This window comes from Sus scrofa, chromosome 2 (genome assembly GCF_000003025.6).
Source record: "Sus scrofa isolate TJ Tabasco breed Duroc chromosome 2, Sscrofa11.1, whole genome shotgun sequence".
NCBI classification, from domain to species: domain Eukaryota; kingdom Metazoa; phylum Chordata; class Mammalia; order Artiodactyla; family Suidae; genus Sus; species Sus scrofa.
Genome location: NC_010444.4, coordinates 77,203,471 through 77,220,012, shown reverse-complemented (window position 1 = coordinate 77,220,012; position 16,542 = coordinate 77,203,471). Strand labels below are relative to the sequence as shown.

At 62.7% G+C, this 16,542-nt stretch overlaps 2 protein-coding genes across 4 annotated transcripts; both read left to right on the top strand.

The window, feature by feature from the left end:
- Positions 712 to 3,583, top strand: ATP5D (ATP synthase, H+ transporting, mitochondrial F1 complex, delta subunit). Its single transcript, XM_003122991.5, has 5 exons — positions 712 to 1,508; positions 2,068 to 2,221; positions 2,723 to 2,811; positions 2,943 to 3,068; positions 3,451 to 3,583. The coding sequence occupies exons 1-4, from the start codon at positions 1,368 to 1,370 to the stop codon at positions 3,063 to 3,065; spliced, it is 507 nt and encodes a 168-aa protein (XP_003123039.1). The 5' UTR covers positions 712 to 1,367; the 3' UTR covers positions 3,066 to 3,068; positions 3,451 to 3,583.
- Positions 6,808 to 16,342, top strand: MIDN (midnolin). 3 transcript variants are annotated; one of them, XM_021084261.1, is made up of 9 exons: positions 6,808 to 6,945; positions 8,149 to 8,773; positions 9,789 to 9,876; positions 10,066 to 10,128; positions 12,167 to 12,295; positions 12,379 to 12,690; positions 12,888 to 13,032; positions 13,264 to 13,524; positions 14,261 to 16,342. In XM_021084261.1, exons 2-9 carry the CDS (start codon positions 8,541 to 8,543, stop codon positions 14,536 to 14,538), a joined length of 1,509 nt encoding a protein of 502 aa, XP_020939920.1. In that variant the 5' UTR covers positions 6,808 to 6,945; positions 8,149 to 8,540; the 3' UTR covers positions 14,539 to 16,342. The 3 variants fall into 3 exon arrangements, with proteins under 3 accessions (XP_020939920.1, XP_020939919.1, XP_020939921.1); XM_021084260.1 differs by having other exon boundaries at positions 6,809 to 6,945; positions 12,885 to 13,032; XM_021084262.1 differs by lacking the exon at positions 12,167 to 12,295 and having other exon boundaries at positions 6,809 to 6,945; positions 12,885 to 13,032.

Here is a 16,542-nt window from a genome sequence, read left to right as displayed (position 1 = left end):
GCACTGAGGGAGGTCTCGCAGGGCACAGGACTCTCTCCCCTGCGCAAACACGCCTAGGGCCAGGAGAGGTGACTGGGACTAACTCCCTGAGTGCCCAGGGCCTCCCTCCCTCATGGGGGGGGACCTCTTTCAGCCTCAGCACCTGCCCAGCCATGGGCCCAGGTGTGACACTTCCCCAGCGCCTTGCACCCGTCCGCTCCTCAGTCACATCCCGTCCCAACGTGGGCCTCAGCCGGGGAGCTCTCCGGACTCCGCATTTTCCTAGAGCCCAAGGTGGGGGGCTGGGGCCCAACCCGGGACGCAGACCTGCTTGAGCGCGGGGGCGGGGCAGTGACGTCAGCGCTGTGAGCGAGACTGCGCGGGCCGCGGTGACGTCAGCGGAGCCCAGGGCCGCCCGCGCACGCGCCCTAACGTCAGCAACGTGTGGGGGCGGTGGTCAAGCGGGCGGGGCCGCAGGGAGCTCATCTCTGGGCACCGTGCGCCCTCTGCCGGCACCCTTGGGGGTTACAGCCAAGATGTTCGTTCCCACGCCGCTGGCTTGCCGGGGCTAGACTCTTCGCTTGGGATGCCGCTCCGGGACGCCTGCACCTTCTACAGTCAAATCTGGCCAGTCCCCCTACTCTGCTTTTTTTTTTTTTTTTAAGTATTTTCACCTCTTAATGTAGAGGCTATTTTTATTTTCATTTTTTGCTTTTTAAGGCTGCACCCGGGGCATATGGAAGTTCCATAGGCTAGGGGTCGAATCCCAGCTACAGCTGCCAGCCTGCGCCACAGCCAACGCCAGAACCGAGCGCATCTGCGATCAACACCACAGCTCACAGCAGTGCCTGCTCTCTGATCCACTGATCAAACCCAGGGATCGAACTCGCGTTCTCAACAGATTCCTTTCTGCTGCACCCGGACGGGCACTCCCACGTAGAGGTTATGTAATGTGGTGTGTCAGTAAAGCGCCCTCACCACCCCAAACTAGTGCAAGAATCTTGATAGTTCCGTGTCTCTCTCTCCGCTGCGCCTAACATCAAGTAAGCGCCCGCAGAATCTTAACTTCGACTCAAGTGTTTCCTCCACGTAGGCTTCTGCGCTTCCTCATGCAGAACCATGTAATTGAGCCTCCCTCTTCCACCGGACCACCGGACTGGGGGCGCTGGCCGGAAGGAAACTACAACCCCCAGCTTGCCGCGTGCCCAGGCGGGGCGTGGCCAATAACGTGGCGGGCTGCGCTCCGGGAGTCGTAGTTTGCGCGTGCGCCCTCGGCGGATTCCTGTCCCATAAGTCTACGCGCGTCGTCCTCCTCGCCCTCCAGGCCGCTTGCTTCCAGCCGGGAATCTCCCCGCCGCAGCTCTGCTATCCGCCCTCCACCCTCAGCCATGTTGCCCGCTACTCTGCTCCGCCGCTCGGGTCTTGGCCGAGTCGTGCGCCAGGCTCGCGCCTACGCCGAGGCCGCCGCCGCCCCGGCCTCTGCAGCAGGCCCAGGGCAGATGTCCTTCACCTTCGCCTCACCCACTCAGGTTCGAACGTCCCCCGGGCTCCAGACACCTTTCCGGACCCCGCACCCGCACTCCTACCCCGTTTGGCCCCAACCCTCAGGTCAGCGACCCCCGTTCCGGACCCGCACTTCAACCCTGTGTGGTCCGGTATCATAGTCTCCAAACTTCAGCGGTCCCTGTTCCCCAGATGCTCCTTTTCCGTGTGGTTCGGGATCCGCTCCTCAGCCTCCCTTTTCCATGTGTGCCTAGCGTGTACCTTTCCCACGCTGTTCAGAATCTGAGCCCCTGGGCACTTTGTTCAAATTCACCGCTTCTGTATTCTCCTGGGGTGGCCCTCGGTTTCTGCCTTAACATCATTTCTTTGAACGGAGGTTAAGGTGGCTGGATTTTCTTCCCTAATAGGTAAAGATACTGCAGTCTTGCTCGAGAACCCGCTATGTTTCGAGCATAGGCCGCAGCACAGCTGCCTCTGTATCTCCATCATCCCTCAGCCCTGCCCCAGTTGTTTGAATTTAGGGAGTGACTGACCGCTATTCCTCCAGGGTTGGCCGGAAGCGACCCTTGTTTCGTGTGTCTGTAGGTGTTCTTCAACGGAGCCAACGTCAGGCAGGTGGACGTTCCCACGCAGACAGGAGCCTTTGGCATCTTAGCATCCCACGTGCCCACTCTGCAGGTCCTGCGGCCAGGGTTGGTTGTGGTTCACGCTGAGGATGGCACCACCTCCAAATACTTTGGTGAGTGGAGTAGGAGGGCAGAGGGAACGGTTTTCATTTAAATTGACAGAGCAGGAAAAGATACTGTTGATGGTAGAGCTCCCCAGTGGTGGAACCCCAGCTGTGGTTAGGAATGTAACTGATCAGCAGGAGGAGCTGACAGGGGCCCGGAAGAGAAATAAGATGGCAGCGTGGTGGGGGCCTTTTGGAGGAGGAAAGATCTTGAATTCTAAGGTTTTCCACCAGTGTGGGTCTTCTTGAATACCACAACCCGGATTTGAATCCAACTCTAGCTCACACACAACCCTGGCTTAGCCCCTGGGCCACTGGGCAAAAGAATGGAGTTCTGTCCCCATGTCCAGCCCCTGGTGGATGTACTTGGTGGCCTCCATCCACTTGTGCTTGGACCTTTGGACTCTGGAGCCACGCTGTGGGGTCACCCTCCTGGCCCAGCAAGGACTCTGGGGCTGATCATGTCCCCCACACTTGGATGTGGAGTTCTCACTCCCTTTCCTCCCACAGTGAGCAGCGGCTCTGTCACGGTTAACGCTGACTCTTCTGTGCAGTTACTGGCTGAAGAAGCTGTGACACTGGACATGCTGGACCCTGGGGTGAGTGTCTCAGGGAAAATCGGCTTGGAGCTGTCTAAGAACTCTGTAGCTACTGGGGTGGAATGCCCAGGTGGGGCGGGTGCTGGGCTGGGGTCCCTGCATAGCCCTCACCTGCCACCCACTCTCTGCAGGTGGCCAAGGCGAACCTGGAGAAGGCGCAGTCGGAGCTGTTGGGGGCTGCAGATGAGGCATCAAGGGCTGAGATCCAAATCCGTATTGAGGCCAATGAGGCCCTGGTGAAGGCCCTGGAGTAGGCGGTGTGTGCCTCCATGGTGGCTATGGCAGGGAAAGCCAGGGAAAATGAGGCCTGGAGCTGGAGGGGTGTCCTGGCCAGATTGAACCAGCTCTTGTGGTCAGGCTGACTAGGGGGTGGGGGGAGTGAGCAAGCTGGCCAGCCACCCTTGGAGCAGCACTTTTTTGGGGGGAGCTGACCTTACTAGGAAACCACTAGGGGGCAGCATGGTGACGGCTTCTGCCCAGAGCACCCTTTGGGGCCCTGCCCCTTTGGAGCCAAATAAACCCATGGGATTAAGTCCCTTGCCCTTGCTGGCAGGCCTGGTGGCTGGGGGCAAGCTTGGGTGCTTGCCTTGCCCATGTGGGGGTACTGTCATCCTGAGGGGCTCTCCTCCCATCTCCCAGGATTTCCACGGGCTGATGTGCCCACTACTCCTCTGTCCCTGCATAGCCTGCTGCAGAAATCTGCTCCTGGCCACTTCCAATGGACAGTTTGCCCCCTTCCCGAGCCCCCTATTAAAGACCTGGGACCCGACAAGTGTACGCTGTTTTTATCATGCTGAGACTGGCGGGTTTGGGACCCAGCCTCCTCTCTCTCCCAACTCTTAGTTTTCTGTGCTTACCCGGTGAGGTTGGGTAGCAGATGCTAGCTTTATCCTTCCCCGGTTAGCAGGCTATGGCTTGAGACAGCTTGGGTGTCAGTAGTAGGCTGGGTGCTGGGGTTGCAGAGGGCACGGTTAGTAAAGCCAGGCTGGATTGTGGGCAGAGTGCTGGTTTTCACCCTGAGAGGGTGGGGGCAGGCAAAGGTCACTAGCCAGGGCTGGGGACAGGAGGGAGCAGTGTGGTTGTGACTTCTGGGCTGGCTTTGGGCTTCCAGAAATACACTGGGGCTCTGCCAGGTTCTAGGCTGTGACGTCTGCTCCGTGGGCTCCTGCGCCCCGCCCCAGTCACACTGGGAAGAGGTGGGTCCTGCCTACTCCCATGGAGGCCATGCCCTCTGCTTGCCTGGCCTGTGGGTGGCCCCAGCTGGCCAGGTGCCTGATCCCTGCTGTTGGCACCTCCGTGGCACCCAGGCCCCTGGACCAGCCCTATATGGGTGGAGTGGCCAGGCAGGGGCAGTCCTGGAACCTTGAAGCTTCAGTGCTGTGCCATCTTTTTCAGCCAGTAACTCCCTTTTGCAATCGTGGTGGTGGTCCAGGTATTGGCTCCAGCTTGTAGATAGGGGTCTCCTTGCCCTCCCCCCAGCCCTGGGCCTAAGCAGAGGTGACAGGGGATTATAGGGAGGTGAACATGCAGGAAAGTTTTGGTCCCCTGTGTGTCACTGGCAGCCAGAGGTGACAGGCCATTCTAGAGTTGTCACTAATTGTGCGATCTTGTGTCATGGTCCTGTGCAAATGACTGTCCCATGGCCTGCCTGCCAGGTTTGGGGTGGGGGGACACACACAAACATAGATGTGACTCAAAGCAGGCCTGTGTCTTTGTGGGAGATGTCCATCCTGGTCTTCTGTTTTCTGGGCTGGTGAGGCCTCAGCAGCTGGCTGCCACTTCCCCAGGAACCCCCAGCTCCAATAAGACTGATGGGTGTGGGGTCACAGGTGCAGCCCCACTGCACCTATACCGTCTCCCGGCTTAGAGCACGTGTCCTCAAGTTCTGGCCGAGCTCCTTTACTGGTCTATAAATAAGAGCAAGGGCACTGCAAGGGGTTGGTGGGGGGCTGGAGGAGAAGACCTTGATCACACTGCTGAACCAAGAGTCCATACATCAGGGAATTCTGCCTGTATCCCCATACCCTATGGCCTCAGCCCTGGCTATGGGATGCATCCAGAGCCCCCCAGCACAGTGCAGATCCCTGGGGGATGTGAAAGCCTTGGAACCTTGCCTGGGGACACCTCTGGGGCCGCAGGAATAGCCTGTGCTCTCTGGGCTGTGTCCTGGAGTGAGGGGTACACAGGGCTGGAAACCAGGGGTCATGAACCCCCTTTTTTTGTCTTTTTGGGGCCGCACCCAAAGCACACACAAGTTGCCAGGCGGCTAGGGGTCAAATCGGAGCCACGGCAATGTGGCATCCAAGCTACATCTGTGGCCTACACCACACCTCATGTCAACGCTGGATCCTTAACCCGCTGAACAAGGCCAGGGATCAAACCCTTGTCCCCATGGATACTAGTCAGGTTCGTTATCACTGAGCCACAACAGGAACTCCACAGGCATGCTCTTAGTGGGAAAGAACCGGAAGCAGGCTGACTCTGGACGTTTATCACCTGGAATGTTTATCATCTTGGACTTGCAGAGCCAGGCAGGGGCCACCAGCCCCCTCCCCCAGTGTTTGACCCTCAGCTCGTTCCAGGAGGACAGCTGCAGCTAGAAGAGCTGGGCCCAGCAAGGGGACCAGTGAGATCACAGACCTGCCTGGGATTTCGCAGCACCCCTCCCCCCACCCCCATACATACACAGCCACCTGCCCACCTTGGGGCTTCTTGGTCCCCCCTCCTGGAGCCCTCCAGCATTGATTACTTCAGCCTCAGAGCCCATATAGCTCTCTGTGCTACCTCCCCTATATCTGGAGGCAGAGCCGGCCAGGACCTACCACCAGATCTTGGGCACTCACTCCAGCCTCTGCCTCTGCTCTGCACTGACCACTGCTCCTGGAAGCATTTTTCTCTTCCTCTGGCAAAGTCCTATCCATCTTAACTCCAGGACCTGCTCCCAAGGGCTCCACTGGTCCCTCCCTTGGGCCTGGCCCTGACCCTGTGGGCTGGGAGTGTCTGGGTGTGCCTGTGACGGGGTGGGGGGGCCTGGAGACCTGGAAAGGAGCACAGCCCTGGGAAGGGCACCCAGGGCAGGGGTGGGGTGGAGGTGGTCAGGTCAGATAAAGGAGACACCAGATAAGTGAATGGGGGTAGTCTGGGGTTCCCCCTCCTCTGGACAGAAGGGAAGGAGGACAGAAAGGGCCCATTCTCAGCCAGGGTCACTCTTGGGAAGTCCCCCTACACAGGCGATCTGCTGGGAGAAACCTAAAGATGTGCCAGGTTTCTGTCTGTTACTGGCTGTGTGGCCTCAGTTTCCTCACCTAAGAAATTGGTAGGGTAATTTTGCTCACCCCCGAGTTTGAACACCAGCTGGTGAGCATGCTTAGTGATGTGATGACAATAGCGCTGGACCTAGGTGAGGGCCCCACACTCCCCAGCTCCAGAGTGAGATCTGCTGTAGTCTCTCACTTCATTCCACCGGCACCCTTGAGAAACTGAAGCTCCCAAAGGTCATTGCCCTCCGGGGTCACAAAGCACATTGGGTGGTGACTGGATGTGCAAGGCCCGGCGCTGGTGAATCGCTCCATAAATGCTCTCTGAGGTCACCGTTAAGGGATGCAGAAGGCTGGGCGGCCCTGGCAGCTGGCTGTGGCACCCCCACAGCAGGCAGGTGACTGGCCTGTTTTCCTGGACCGCAGCCGCTGACTCAGGCTCCCCCATGCGGGCGCCCCCAGGTGGAAGCACCGGGCCTGGGGCGGCAGAAAAGGGGGCAGGGCAGGGGAATCCAGCTGTGCTACCCAAGACCCTGTCCTGCGGGGCCGGAGTGCGGGTGTGCCCGAGTTTGTAGCATTCAAGAAGTCCCCCCACTTTCCTCGCTCGTTTACTGGGCTGGGCTTAGGAGGCGGGTGGCCCTGGCCTGACGGCGCCCCAGGGCCCAGGCCGGCAGGCAGGGGCGGGGGCCGGCCTGCGTCACTGCCAGCCCGCACCCCCCCCCGCCCCCTGGCCGCCCAAACTCCACCCCGAGGGAAGGCGGCGCGGATAAAGGCTCGGGGGCCGCCTGCTCGGCCCCAGACCGGCTCCGCCACCACGCACTCGGCCTGGACGTGGGTACACTCAGGACAGTTGGGATCTCAGGACTGGCTGCTCCCGGTGAGTAAGGGCCGGACCTTGCGGCCGAGAGGGGGATTTACACTCTAGGCAGTTAAGAGTGTCCCACTTTTCTTTGTTCTTCGAGCAGGCAGGGTTGAGGGGGTCTCCAGGTCTGGGGAGCCCCCCTGGACGTGGAATGGGAGAGACGGCCCAGCCAGCACTATGCAGGCTGGACCTCTGCCCCCGCCCCGCCCACCGGGCACTCCCCCTCCCCGCGAGTGACCTTGAGCTAGTTTTTGTTCCGCCTCAGTTTCCCTGGCTGTGCGGCCCCAAGTCTTCTAACTCGGAAGCTTCACAGTCCTAGCGAAGCTTCCCCAAAGCCTGGAGTCCGGTCGGCCTGCCCCATGCCCGGGGCGGCCTCGGCACCCCCTTCTTGGGTCTCTGGGCAGAGCTCCCGGGCGGGGCCGGCAGAGGGCGCGCCGGCGCTGCTGACTCACCGCAGCCCGGAGCGGCGCGCGCGGGCGCAGCCGGGGACGCCGCGTCACGTCACGGCTCCGGCGGGCGCGACTCGGGAAGCGGGCCCGGCCCGCGGGACGGGGGTGGGACGCGAGGTGGCACTGGCGCGGGAGGGGCCCTCCGGCACCGGCCACGTCACCGGAGTGAACGCCCCGCCCGCAGCCCCACCCCTCGCCCGAGCATTAAGCCTCTCAGGTTGGGGGCACCCCGGGCCGACCCCCTCGCGAGCCTCCCGGCTGGGACACGGCCACGAGGCACGGGGATTGCCTCCCGCTTCCGCTCACAGCGGCTACCCGGTCGAGCTAAGGGGGAGGCCCCGGCTCACTGGTCGTAAGGCGCGAGGCCGCTGCCCTCCCACAAGGCACGCCACTTCTCACTAGGGTCCGGCGCCCCCAGCCCCCACCCCCAAGTCGGGCCGCCAGCCCTTTGTTGCGGGCCCAGGCCTTATGAATGGCCGCGGCGGGGCGGGGGGCGCGGGGGCGGGCCGGAGCGGAGCCAGCCCCGCCCCCGCCGCGTTCCGTTTGGTCGCCGGGCCGGAGGCGGGGCGAGGGGCGGTCCGCGCGGCCACGTGGGGCGGCTCTGCGGCGGCTCCCATTGGTCGGCTCGCGTGGCTGACTGGGCGTTCGGCGCGCGCTGATAGGTCGGCTCGGGCCGTCGGAGTAAGTAGTGAATGGGAGGGGGCGGCAGCCCCGCCCCTCGGAACGTTGATACATTATAACTTTTTTTTCTTGTTACTTTCACCCCCAGATCCTCCAGCGGCGGCGGCGGCGGCTGTTGCTAAGGGAGGGGACGCGCGGGGAAGCGCGGCCCGAGCGGCAGACGGACCTGAGTGCGGTCCGCGGAGCGGCGTCCTCTCCTCCAGGACCCTTCCCTGTACCCACCGCCCTTGAAAGGAGCCGCGAGTGCAGTCCCCACCCAGGAAGGCGCCGCGAAGAGCCGACGCGACCCCGGAGCGCCACTCGGATATTTGATTCCTGATTCACCTTCCGCTCCTGGGACCTTATTGAACGGGACACGCGCAGTCCCCTGCCCCCAGGGACCCGGAGGACCGGGTTAGGGGAGCCCCCCCCCCCGCCCTGCCCGGAGGCGCAGCGAGAATTGGCGCCCCGCGGACTCCAGACCCCCAGCGCGGGCCGGGGATGGAGCCGCAGCCCGGCGGCGCCCGGAGCTGCCGGCGCGGGGCCCCCGGAGGTGCCTGCGAGCTGGGCCCAGCGGCCGAGACGTCGTCCATGAGCCTAGCCATCCACAGCACGACGGGCACCCGCTACGAGCTGTCGGTGCCCCCAGACGAGACGGTGGAGGGGCTGCGTAAGCGGCTGTCCCAACGCCTCAAAGTGCCCAAGGAGCGCCTGGCGCTGCTCCACAAAGACACGTAGGTACCGCGCGTCCCCAGCCCCCGCGCCCCCTGGGCCCACCAACCCCTCGGGCCCCGGCCCCGGGGCGGGAACAAAGAGCGCGCCGCTCGGGGAAGGAAGGGGGCGGCCAGACGGGGGCTGGGGGCGCGCCGCGCGCTCTCGGGCGCCCTCTGCTCGGCCTTGCCTGTCTCGGCCCCCTCCCCCGCCCGGGGTCGCTGCACAAAGGCGGCTGCGAGGGCGCCTCGGGTCGGGCTTAGGCGGCGTCCCCCACGGGAAGACTGGAGTCCCGGGAGGCGTGGAGGTCCCAGCTGCGGGGGTGGGGGGCGCGGCGGCCGCCTCCTTTGCCTGCGTCCCCGCCGGCTTCCGCATCTGCTTGGCTGCCCCCTCTGCGTCTGGCTGCCTCTCCCGCGACTTGCGTCTCTCTGCCCCCCTTTGTTCTCGCCACCGAGCGCTCCTCGCAGTCTCCCCCTCCCCCCTGCCATTTAAATCGCCTTCAGGCCGGGGAGCCCTCCCTCCGCGGGCCTCCGGGGACACGTAGTGTCCATTCCCAGCGGAGGGGCCCCGGTGGGGGAGGGGCGGGAGGGGGAGGGTCTCCTTTGTCTGAGCGGCGGCGGCGACGGCGGCCTGCGCCGCCAGGGAGGGAGGAAGGAGGAGGGGAGCCCACCCCGCAAAGCCCCGAAAGGCTAAACGCTTGGCCTACAGGGACAGCCCAAACCTGGGTGGTTGAATTACAGGGGGGGTGGTGCCACGGTGCGGGGAGGGTGCCAAGGGGTGCGCTGGGCCTGTCTGGTGAAAAAGTGCTTTCCTCTGAGATGCAGCGCGAATGCTCCAGTTCAGAACGGAGGTTCCTTGGGAGAAAGGGTCTGACCTCAACCTCTAAATTCAGGCCTCTCGATCTGGAGGCCAGGAAGGGGTGGGGGTGCCAGGGCTCCAGTCTCTACCCCGTGAGCACAGCCCTCCCCCGCGGCCTCCACTTCCGAGTCCCTGCCTTGTCTCCGAGTAGCCTCACCCTCTTCCTTCCTCCCCCCTCAGCCGGCTCAGTTCGGGGAAGCTGCAGGAGTTCGGCGTGGGGGATGGCAGCAAGCTGACGCTCGTGCCCACCGTGGAGGCGGGCCTCATGGTAAATGGCTAGGGCAGTGTGCCCCCAAGGCCCCACACCGGCAGGCACCCCCCTCTCCTACGGGCACAGTCCCCATTGCACACTGGACCCCTTCCCCCGCAGGGCTGCCTACCCCACCCAGCAATCAGGGCCGCCCACAGCCCTGTGCTCCAGCCCACCCTCAGGGTCTCCTCTCCTTCCTCTCTGTAGTCCCAGGCCTCCAGGCCAGAACAGTCTGTGATGCAGGCCCTCGAGAGCTTGACGGAGACGCAGGTAAGACCCTATGGCCCCTTCTAGCCCTTGGGGACTGCAGGCCCAAGTGCCTGGCCACTCGGGAGAGCCCAGGGGTTGTTTGTGCTCTCAGGAGGCCCGTGGGGAGGGGAGAGGACCTGCCGCCCCATCTTCGTGCCAGCTTGGCCTGGTCACCCAGCTTCCTCTTCCTCCCCCCCCCCAACCCCAGCACTCACCACCTGACCTTGAGAGCCTTCTCTCCCACAGTGGCCACCATGGGGGAGGGGGGCGAGCTTTCACAAGCCTGCCTGCAGGGTGACCTTGGCCAGCACTCCCACACCACTCCCACACCACTGGGGCCTGCATCCTCAGCCCCACCTGCTTTGCGGAGGAACTCCCCCCACCCCACCCACCCCAGCCAATGTGGTTTCCCCAGAGCAGCCTTTTTAACATTTCTGATGGCGGGTGGGGGGGGGAAGACCAGTCTTGAGACTCCTTCCATGACCCCCTTGTGAGGGGTGGGGAGTCACCCCCTCCCTCCTCCCTCCAGCTTTTGTTCTCTGCCCCAAATGGGGAAGGGGGAGGGGGCGTCCAGCCCAGGGGCCAGCACAGCCCAGACAGGATGTTAGGAAAATATTTAGTAAGCATCCGGGAGGGCCATGAAGAGGAAGGCTGGGGGCTGGCCCACACTGGGTTCCCGGTTGGGTTGCAGCTTTTTTTTTTCCCCCCTTCTTTCCTCATTTTTCTGGCAGCAGGGGCCCTCCTCCCAGGAGGGTGACACAGGTCTCAGCTATCCGCCTGCTGCCAGGGTGGGGGTGGCAGGTCCCCAGCCTCCCCAGCTGGGCTGGGCTGGGCCGGCCCCCGGCCTCAGGAACCTGCTCAGCCGCTTCCCTTCCTCCTGCCCTGAGGCCCTCGCCCCCTCCCCGACATGTAGCATCCTGCCCTCTGCAGCTAGCTAGCCTGGAGGAGGAGGGGGCCAGGAGCTGGGTGGTCCACCATCAGGAGGGGCAGTGCGGTGGGGGGAGAGCTGGGGTCCCAGAAGCCTGCTGAGGATTGTCTATGATCTCCTGGGGCAGATGTGAACTGAGCTCCCTGTTACTGGGGGGGGGGGGGGCTGTGGTTGGCAGGGGGCCCCAGGGGCGTGTTTGGTTCACATCCGCCCCAGGGTGCCTGCGTCAGGAGGGAGATGGGGAGGCGCTGGGCGGAGTGACTGGGCTCCCAGAACTACTTCCCCGCCTGGCACCGAGTCATGCCTGCCTGTTCACCCTCCCCAGGGAGGAAGTTGCAGGGTGGAGTGGAGGGGGGACACCCCAGCTGCTCTTCGGAAGCCACCCCAGTCCCTTCCTGCAAAGGGTGGCTCTGGCACTGGGGGAGGGTGTGTGCAGAGAGGGGCTGTGGGGTGGGGGCTGCATACTGTCCGCCTCCTTCGCCTCCTCCCCACGGCCCCCAAGCAGAGAAGGTTACGCCAGCCGCTGCCAGCAGAGAGCAGGGAGGAGGTGGTTCTGAGTCATCCCGGCCTGTGTCACTTCTCAGAAACCTCCACCCCCTGCCCCATCCCGGCCCCTGGGGAGAGCAGAGCGCTGGCCAGGCCCCAAAGAAGGGTCCAGTGCAGATGGGGGGGGCAGATGCGCTGCTCGCCCACTCTGAAAAGGGGGTGCTAGATTTGAGGTTCATGCTTGCCCGAGCTGTGTTGAGGCCCTGAGGGGGCTTGGGCCCCCCACAACCCCCCCTGCTGTGGCTGGCAGAGGCAACACCTCCCCCTTGGCCTCTGCCCCGCCCAGCATAGATAAATATTTATCTTGAGAAAGCAAAGGTTAGGACAAGAATTTGTCCAGGAATTCCGCCCACTCGCTGCCCAAGTGGCTTGGTTGAGAGGGGGCCTGGGATAGGCCCCTCCAGTGTTCACAGATGGAGAGAATTTGGGGGCCTGAGGGTGGGGAAGAGGTGTGATCTGAAGGTTACTTGAGAGCAGTGACCGCTGGCTGGGCCCCGCCCCCTCTGGCCTCAGTTTCCCCTTGAAAGTACCAAGCTGGCCAGGGAGGGCCAGGCCCCTGTCTCATCCGCCTCTGTCCCCCCACAGCCCCCAGCAGCGCCCAGCCGGGGCAGGGCTGGCGGAGGCAGCTTCCGGAAATACCGATTCATTTTATTTAAGCATCCGTGGCACCGACAGGGACCCCAGAGCCCAGAGAGGGGCGGCGAGAGGCCCCAGGTCACGCAGCTCGGGGGGCTGGGCCGGGTCGGGCTGGGGGCACTGCAGGCTGGGGCTCTGGGTTGACAGGCCGCTCTCTGCAGGTCAGTGACTTCTTGTCGGGCCGCTCGCCACTGACCCTGGCACTGCGTGTGGGTGACCACATGATGTTCGTCCAGCTGCAGCTCGCAGCCCAGCACGCCCCACTGCAGCACCGCCATGTGCTGGCCGCCGCTGCTGCCGCTGCTGCCGCCCGTGGGGACCCCAGCATGACCACCACCCCTGTATCCTCTCCCTGCCGGCCAGTCTCCAGCGCCGCCCGTGTGCCCCCAGTGCCCAGTAGTCCTACCCCTGCATCCTCATCTGTCACAGCTGGTTCCTTCCGCTCCCACTCAGCCTCTACCACCTGCCCTGAGGTAAGTCTGGGGAAGGTCTTGGGAGGACTCTGGGTAGGGGGACGCTGGGGGAATGTCAGAGCCTCAGACACGTCTTTTGTATCCAGCGCCCTCCCCACACCCTGGGCTGGTGCTGGTATGGTGGGTGATCCCTTGACCCTGAACCCCAAAGGCTACCCTTGCACCCTGAGCTCATGTGCCCCCTCCCCCATCAGCAGATGGACTGTTCCCCCCCTGCCAGCGCTGGTGCCAGCCCCACGTCCCCCGCCGGGGGTAGCCCCACTTCTCGCTCCCGCAAACCTGGAGCAGTCATCGAGAGCTTCGTGAACCATGCCCCGGGGGTCTTCTCAGGGACCTTCTCTGGTAGGTGTCCCGGTGTGTCCCCACGAGCAGTCAACGTGCACACACGCCAGGAATAGGACATGATGGGTTCTCCCCAGCCTCTCTATGCACACTCATGGCCATATGGTAGGCCACCTATCCACATGTGCAAGCATGAGTGCCCTCACCAGCCAGGGGTTCCGCTTGCACATGTGGGACCCAGGCACTTCCAAGGCCACGCATCCACTTGGTGCTCATCCACACCCCCTGCAGGCACGCTGCACCCCAACTGTCAGGACAGCAGCGGGCGGCCGAGGCGAGACATCGGCACCATCCTGCAGATCCTCAACGACCTCCTGAGTGCCACTCGGCACTACCAGGGCATGCCCCCATCGCTGACCCAGCTGCGCTGCCATGCCCAGTGCACCCCCGCCTCGCCCGCCCCGGACCTTGCCCCTAAAACTACCTCCTGCGAGAAGCTAGCGGCCGCAGCCCCAGCCTCACTGAGCCAGGCCCGCTTGTGCAAGCCCCCCGGTGAGTGTCCACCTCACCCCCCCATCTTTGGGTCTCTCAAGGCCCCTCTGTGCGCCTCTCAGAGCAGCTGAACCCCGGGGCTGGGGGGTGGGTACCAGCTGCCGCTCACTCTGCTCTGCTGGAGCCTGGAGAAGGGGGTGTGTGTGTCGGGGGTACACAGTGTCTTTGTGCCCTGGTTGGGGGGGGTGTCCGTCCTCACTTCCTCCTCGCCCCCCTCGGGGGCCTTTTCCAGATGGTGTGCGGAGGCTCTGTGAATGGCCCAGTCAGGCCGAGGAGGGTTCACTTCCCCTCCCGCTCAAGGGCAGCCTGTGCCACCTCCCCCCCCACCTCCCGTGACCTGGTTATTCCAGACACATCCACACATCCAGAGTCCTTCAGAACTATGAGAGTGGGTCCCCTGGCTCTGGTCACTAAGGGGAAACCAAGACACTAGCCTGAGTCCTCTCCTGGGTCATGGAAGCAGCCTAAAGGGCTATGACAACCACGTTGCAAGTGCCTGTCTTAGGCTATCCCTGTCAGGTAGCTCAGCTCGCCAGGCAGTGGACATGGAATTCCTTCTTGGAATTCCACTGAAGCTTCAGTAAGACACTCTTGACTAGCTCCTCGCTGGAGGGAGTGTCCATGAGGCTTGGGCCAGCGTTCATGTCCAAGGGGCACTTGTCAGGGGTTCCTCACCTTTATGGGGGCCTGGCTTCCAAGGAGGCCCTCAGGGTCACGGTCACTGCCTTTTCTGCAGGGGACCGGCTGCGGCAGACGGAAAACCGTGCAACCCGCTGTAAGGTGGAGCGCTTGCAGCTGCTGCTTCAGCAGAAACGGCTCCGCAGAAAGGCACGGCGCGATGCCCGGGGCCCCTACCACTGGCCACCCAGCCGCAAGGCTGGCCGCAGCGATAGCAGCAGCAGCGGGGGAGGCGGCAGCCCCAGTGAGGCCTCTGGCTTGGGCCTCGACTTTGAGGACTCCGTCTGGAAGCCAGAAGTGAACCCCGACATCAAGTCAGAGTTCGTGGTGGCCTAGGAACCCTGTCCCTTGCCCCAGCCCAGGGTGGCCGTGAGCTTGGCCCGCACAGGAGGGCCGGTGGTCAGTCGGTGCAGTGGGAGGCTCCCCATTCCTGGTTCAGCATCCTTCTGGTGGTTTTTTTGTTTTGTTTTGTTTTTTTTCCAATTCCCACCATGGTTTTCCGAACTCTCCATGGACTTGGGTTCCTGCCTCCTTGGCTCGGCTCACACTCCCGCCCCTTCCTCCATCTCCCATCCCCATGGGCGACCTGCGCTGGGTCCCTCCCGCCCACCTTCCCAAGCTCCAAATATGTAGCAGTCTTTCCAGATGGTTGAGAGCGGAGACGAGGAAGCCGCCCCCCCTTCCGTTCTGCCGCCCTCCCCACCCTTTTCAGGTTTAAGTCGAAAATGTAGATGCCTCATTATGCACTTTACAGACAGGGGAGGGGGCCTAGGAGAGGAGAGCCCCCCCACCCACCAACTCTGGCTCTAAAACCACATGGCAAGGAGCTGCGGGCAGGTGCACTGCGACCCATGGTGACTGCTTCTCTTCCACATCCCACATCCCGTACTTGTTTCTCTTCCTCTTCTCCTTTTCCTTTTTCCTGGAAAAGAAAAGCTGTTTCAGGGCAGAGGCTGGCCAGAGCCTGCCTTGGGGTGCGGGCTGGGGTGTGGGACCCTTTCCTGCCAGGAAAGGAAAGGGAGGGAGGGGAACATCCCGCCACCAGCCTTCAGCGTCCACGCACTGTGCCATTTCCTCCAACGCCACCCTCCCACCCCGTTTTTCTGAGCTTGGGGTATTTATAGACTATTAATTTTCTGACTGAGCCAATAGTGGTTGGGGATCTCTTGAAAAATAGGGAGAGCAATGGCTGTGGGGGGCAAGTTGACACCCCCAGCCCTCCTTCCTCACTCAACCTGAGGGATCTGGGCCTGTGGACTGCATCTGGGGGGCCCTCCAGCAGCCGGGGGCGGGCGGGGTGGGGTGGGGGGAGGCGGTTGCTGAGCTGTGAAACCCCCAGTAGGGGCAACGCTGTGTAGCATTAACCCCCTTGGGGGGGGTTCGCTGCTGGTCTAAATTGGACCCTCCCCACTCATGCCCCTGCCTGAGGGGGCCCCCCCAGGTCAGAGAGACAGACCCCCCCCCCAGGGGGGACCATTTCATTGGGGGTGGAGTTTTTTCATTCACTTTTTATTTTTTACTGATAATGGAGATGTTTGGGCCCTGCCCCCCCACCTGTCAGTCTCGTCCTGGCCCCGCCCCTCTGTGCTGCGCGTCCCCTCATACTCTGCCTGCCCCTCCCTCCTAGGTGAACCCCAGGTCCTTATCCTGCCCCCGGTTATGTGTTTAAAGTTAATGGTTTCAGATGTGAACATCTTGTGTTAACTGTAGCTCTGTAAATTTTTTGTGGGGGGGGTGGGCAGGGAGGGGTCAGAAAGTAGGGGTCAAGGATTTTTGTTTTTGTTTTCATTTTTGCAAAAAAAAAAAGAAAAAAGAAAAAAGGGGCGGATTTGTTTTTGAAGCTCTGTCTTGGATATCTATTTAATGTGTGTTCTGATGGGGTTTTTTTAAACAATTTTTAAATAACGTCTGTGCCTCCGCTGGTCTGAGGGTGGAGGCCCCAGGCAGGAACCGCCTACCCCCCCTCTGCCCTCACCAGGGTCGTCCCCCCCCAGAAAGCATTACCCGCCCTTGGGGGGGGGGGTCGGGCTGTGGGGTTCTCAGCACCTTGCGGGAATTTCCTGTATGAAAACAAAATTGGAAAAGAAAACCTACACAAACACAGTGATTTCAAGGAATAAACAGAAAATGAAACAGTGAATGTCCAGCCTGCTCTCCTGGGGAGTGAGGTGGTCTTGGTCACAGAGGGGAGTCTGTTAGCGGAGGTCTTTCCACAGAGGATTGGCTGGTATGCTGGGGTCCCCACCTCCTCTGGGAGTAGGAGGTGGGAAGTGGTCCCAGGCCCCTCAGCGGGCCGAGAGGGGGGAGGGGTGCGGGCTGCGCGGAACAGTTCCCACGCCC

Excerpts from the sequence above, each read along its gene's own strand:
- ATP5D (XM_003122991.5), top strand. The coding sequence starts at position 1,368 with ATGTTGCCCGCTACTCTGCTCCGCCGCTCGGGTCTTGGCCGAGTCGTG. Across the intron at positions 1,509-2,067 it reads CCTTCGCCTCACCCACTCAG|GTGTTCTTCAACGGAGCCAA; the intron begins GTTCGAACGTCC and ends GTGTGTCTGTAG. Across the intron at positions 2,812-2,942 it reads TGGACATGCTGGACCCTGGG|GTGGCCAAGGCGAACCTGGA; the intron begins GTGAGTGTCTCA and ends CACTCTCTGCAG.
- MIDN (XM_021084260.1), top strand. The coding sequence starts at position 8,541 with ATGGAGCCGCAGCCCGGCGGCGCCCGGAGCTGCCGGCGCGGGGCCCCC. Across the intron at positions 8,774-9,788 it reads GCGCTGCTCCACAAAGACAC|CCGGCTCAGTTCGGGGAAGC; the intron begins GTAGGTACCGCG and ends CTCCCCCCTCAG. Across the intron at positions 13,033-13,263 it reads CTTCTCAGGGACCTTCTCTG|GCACGCTGCACCCCAACTGT; the intron begins GTAGGTGTCCCG and ends CACCCCCTGCAG.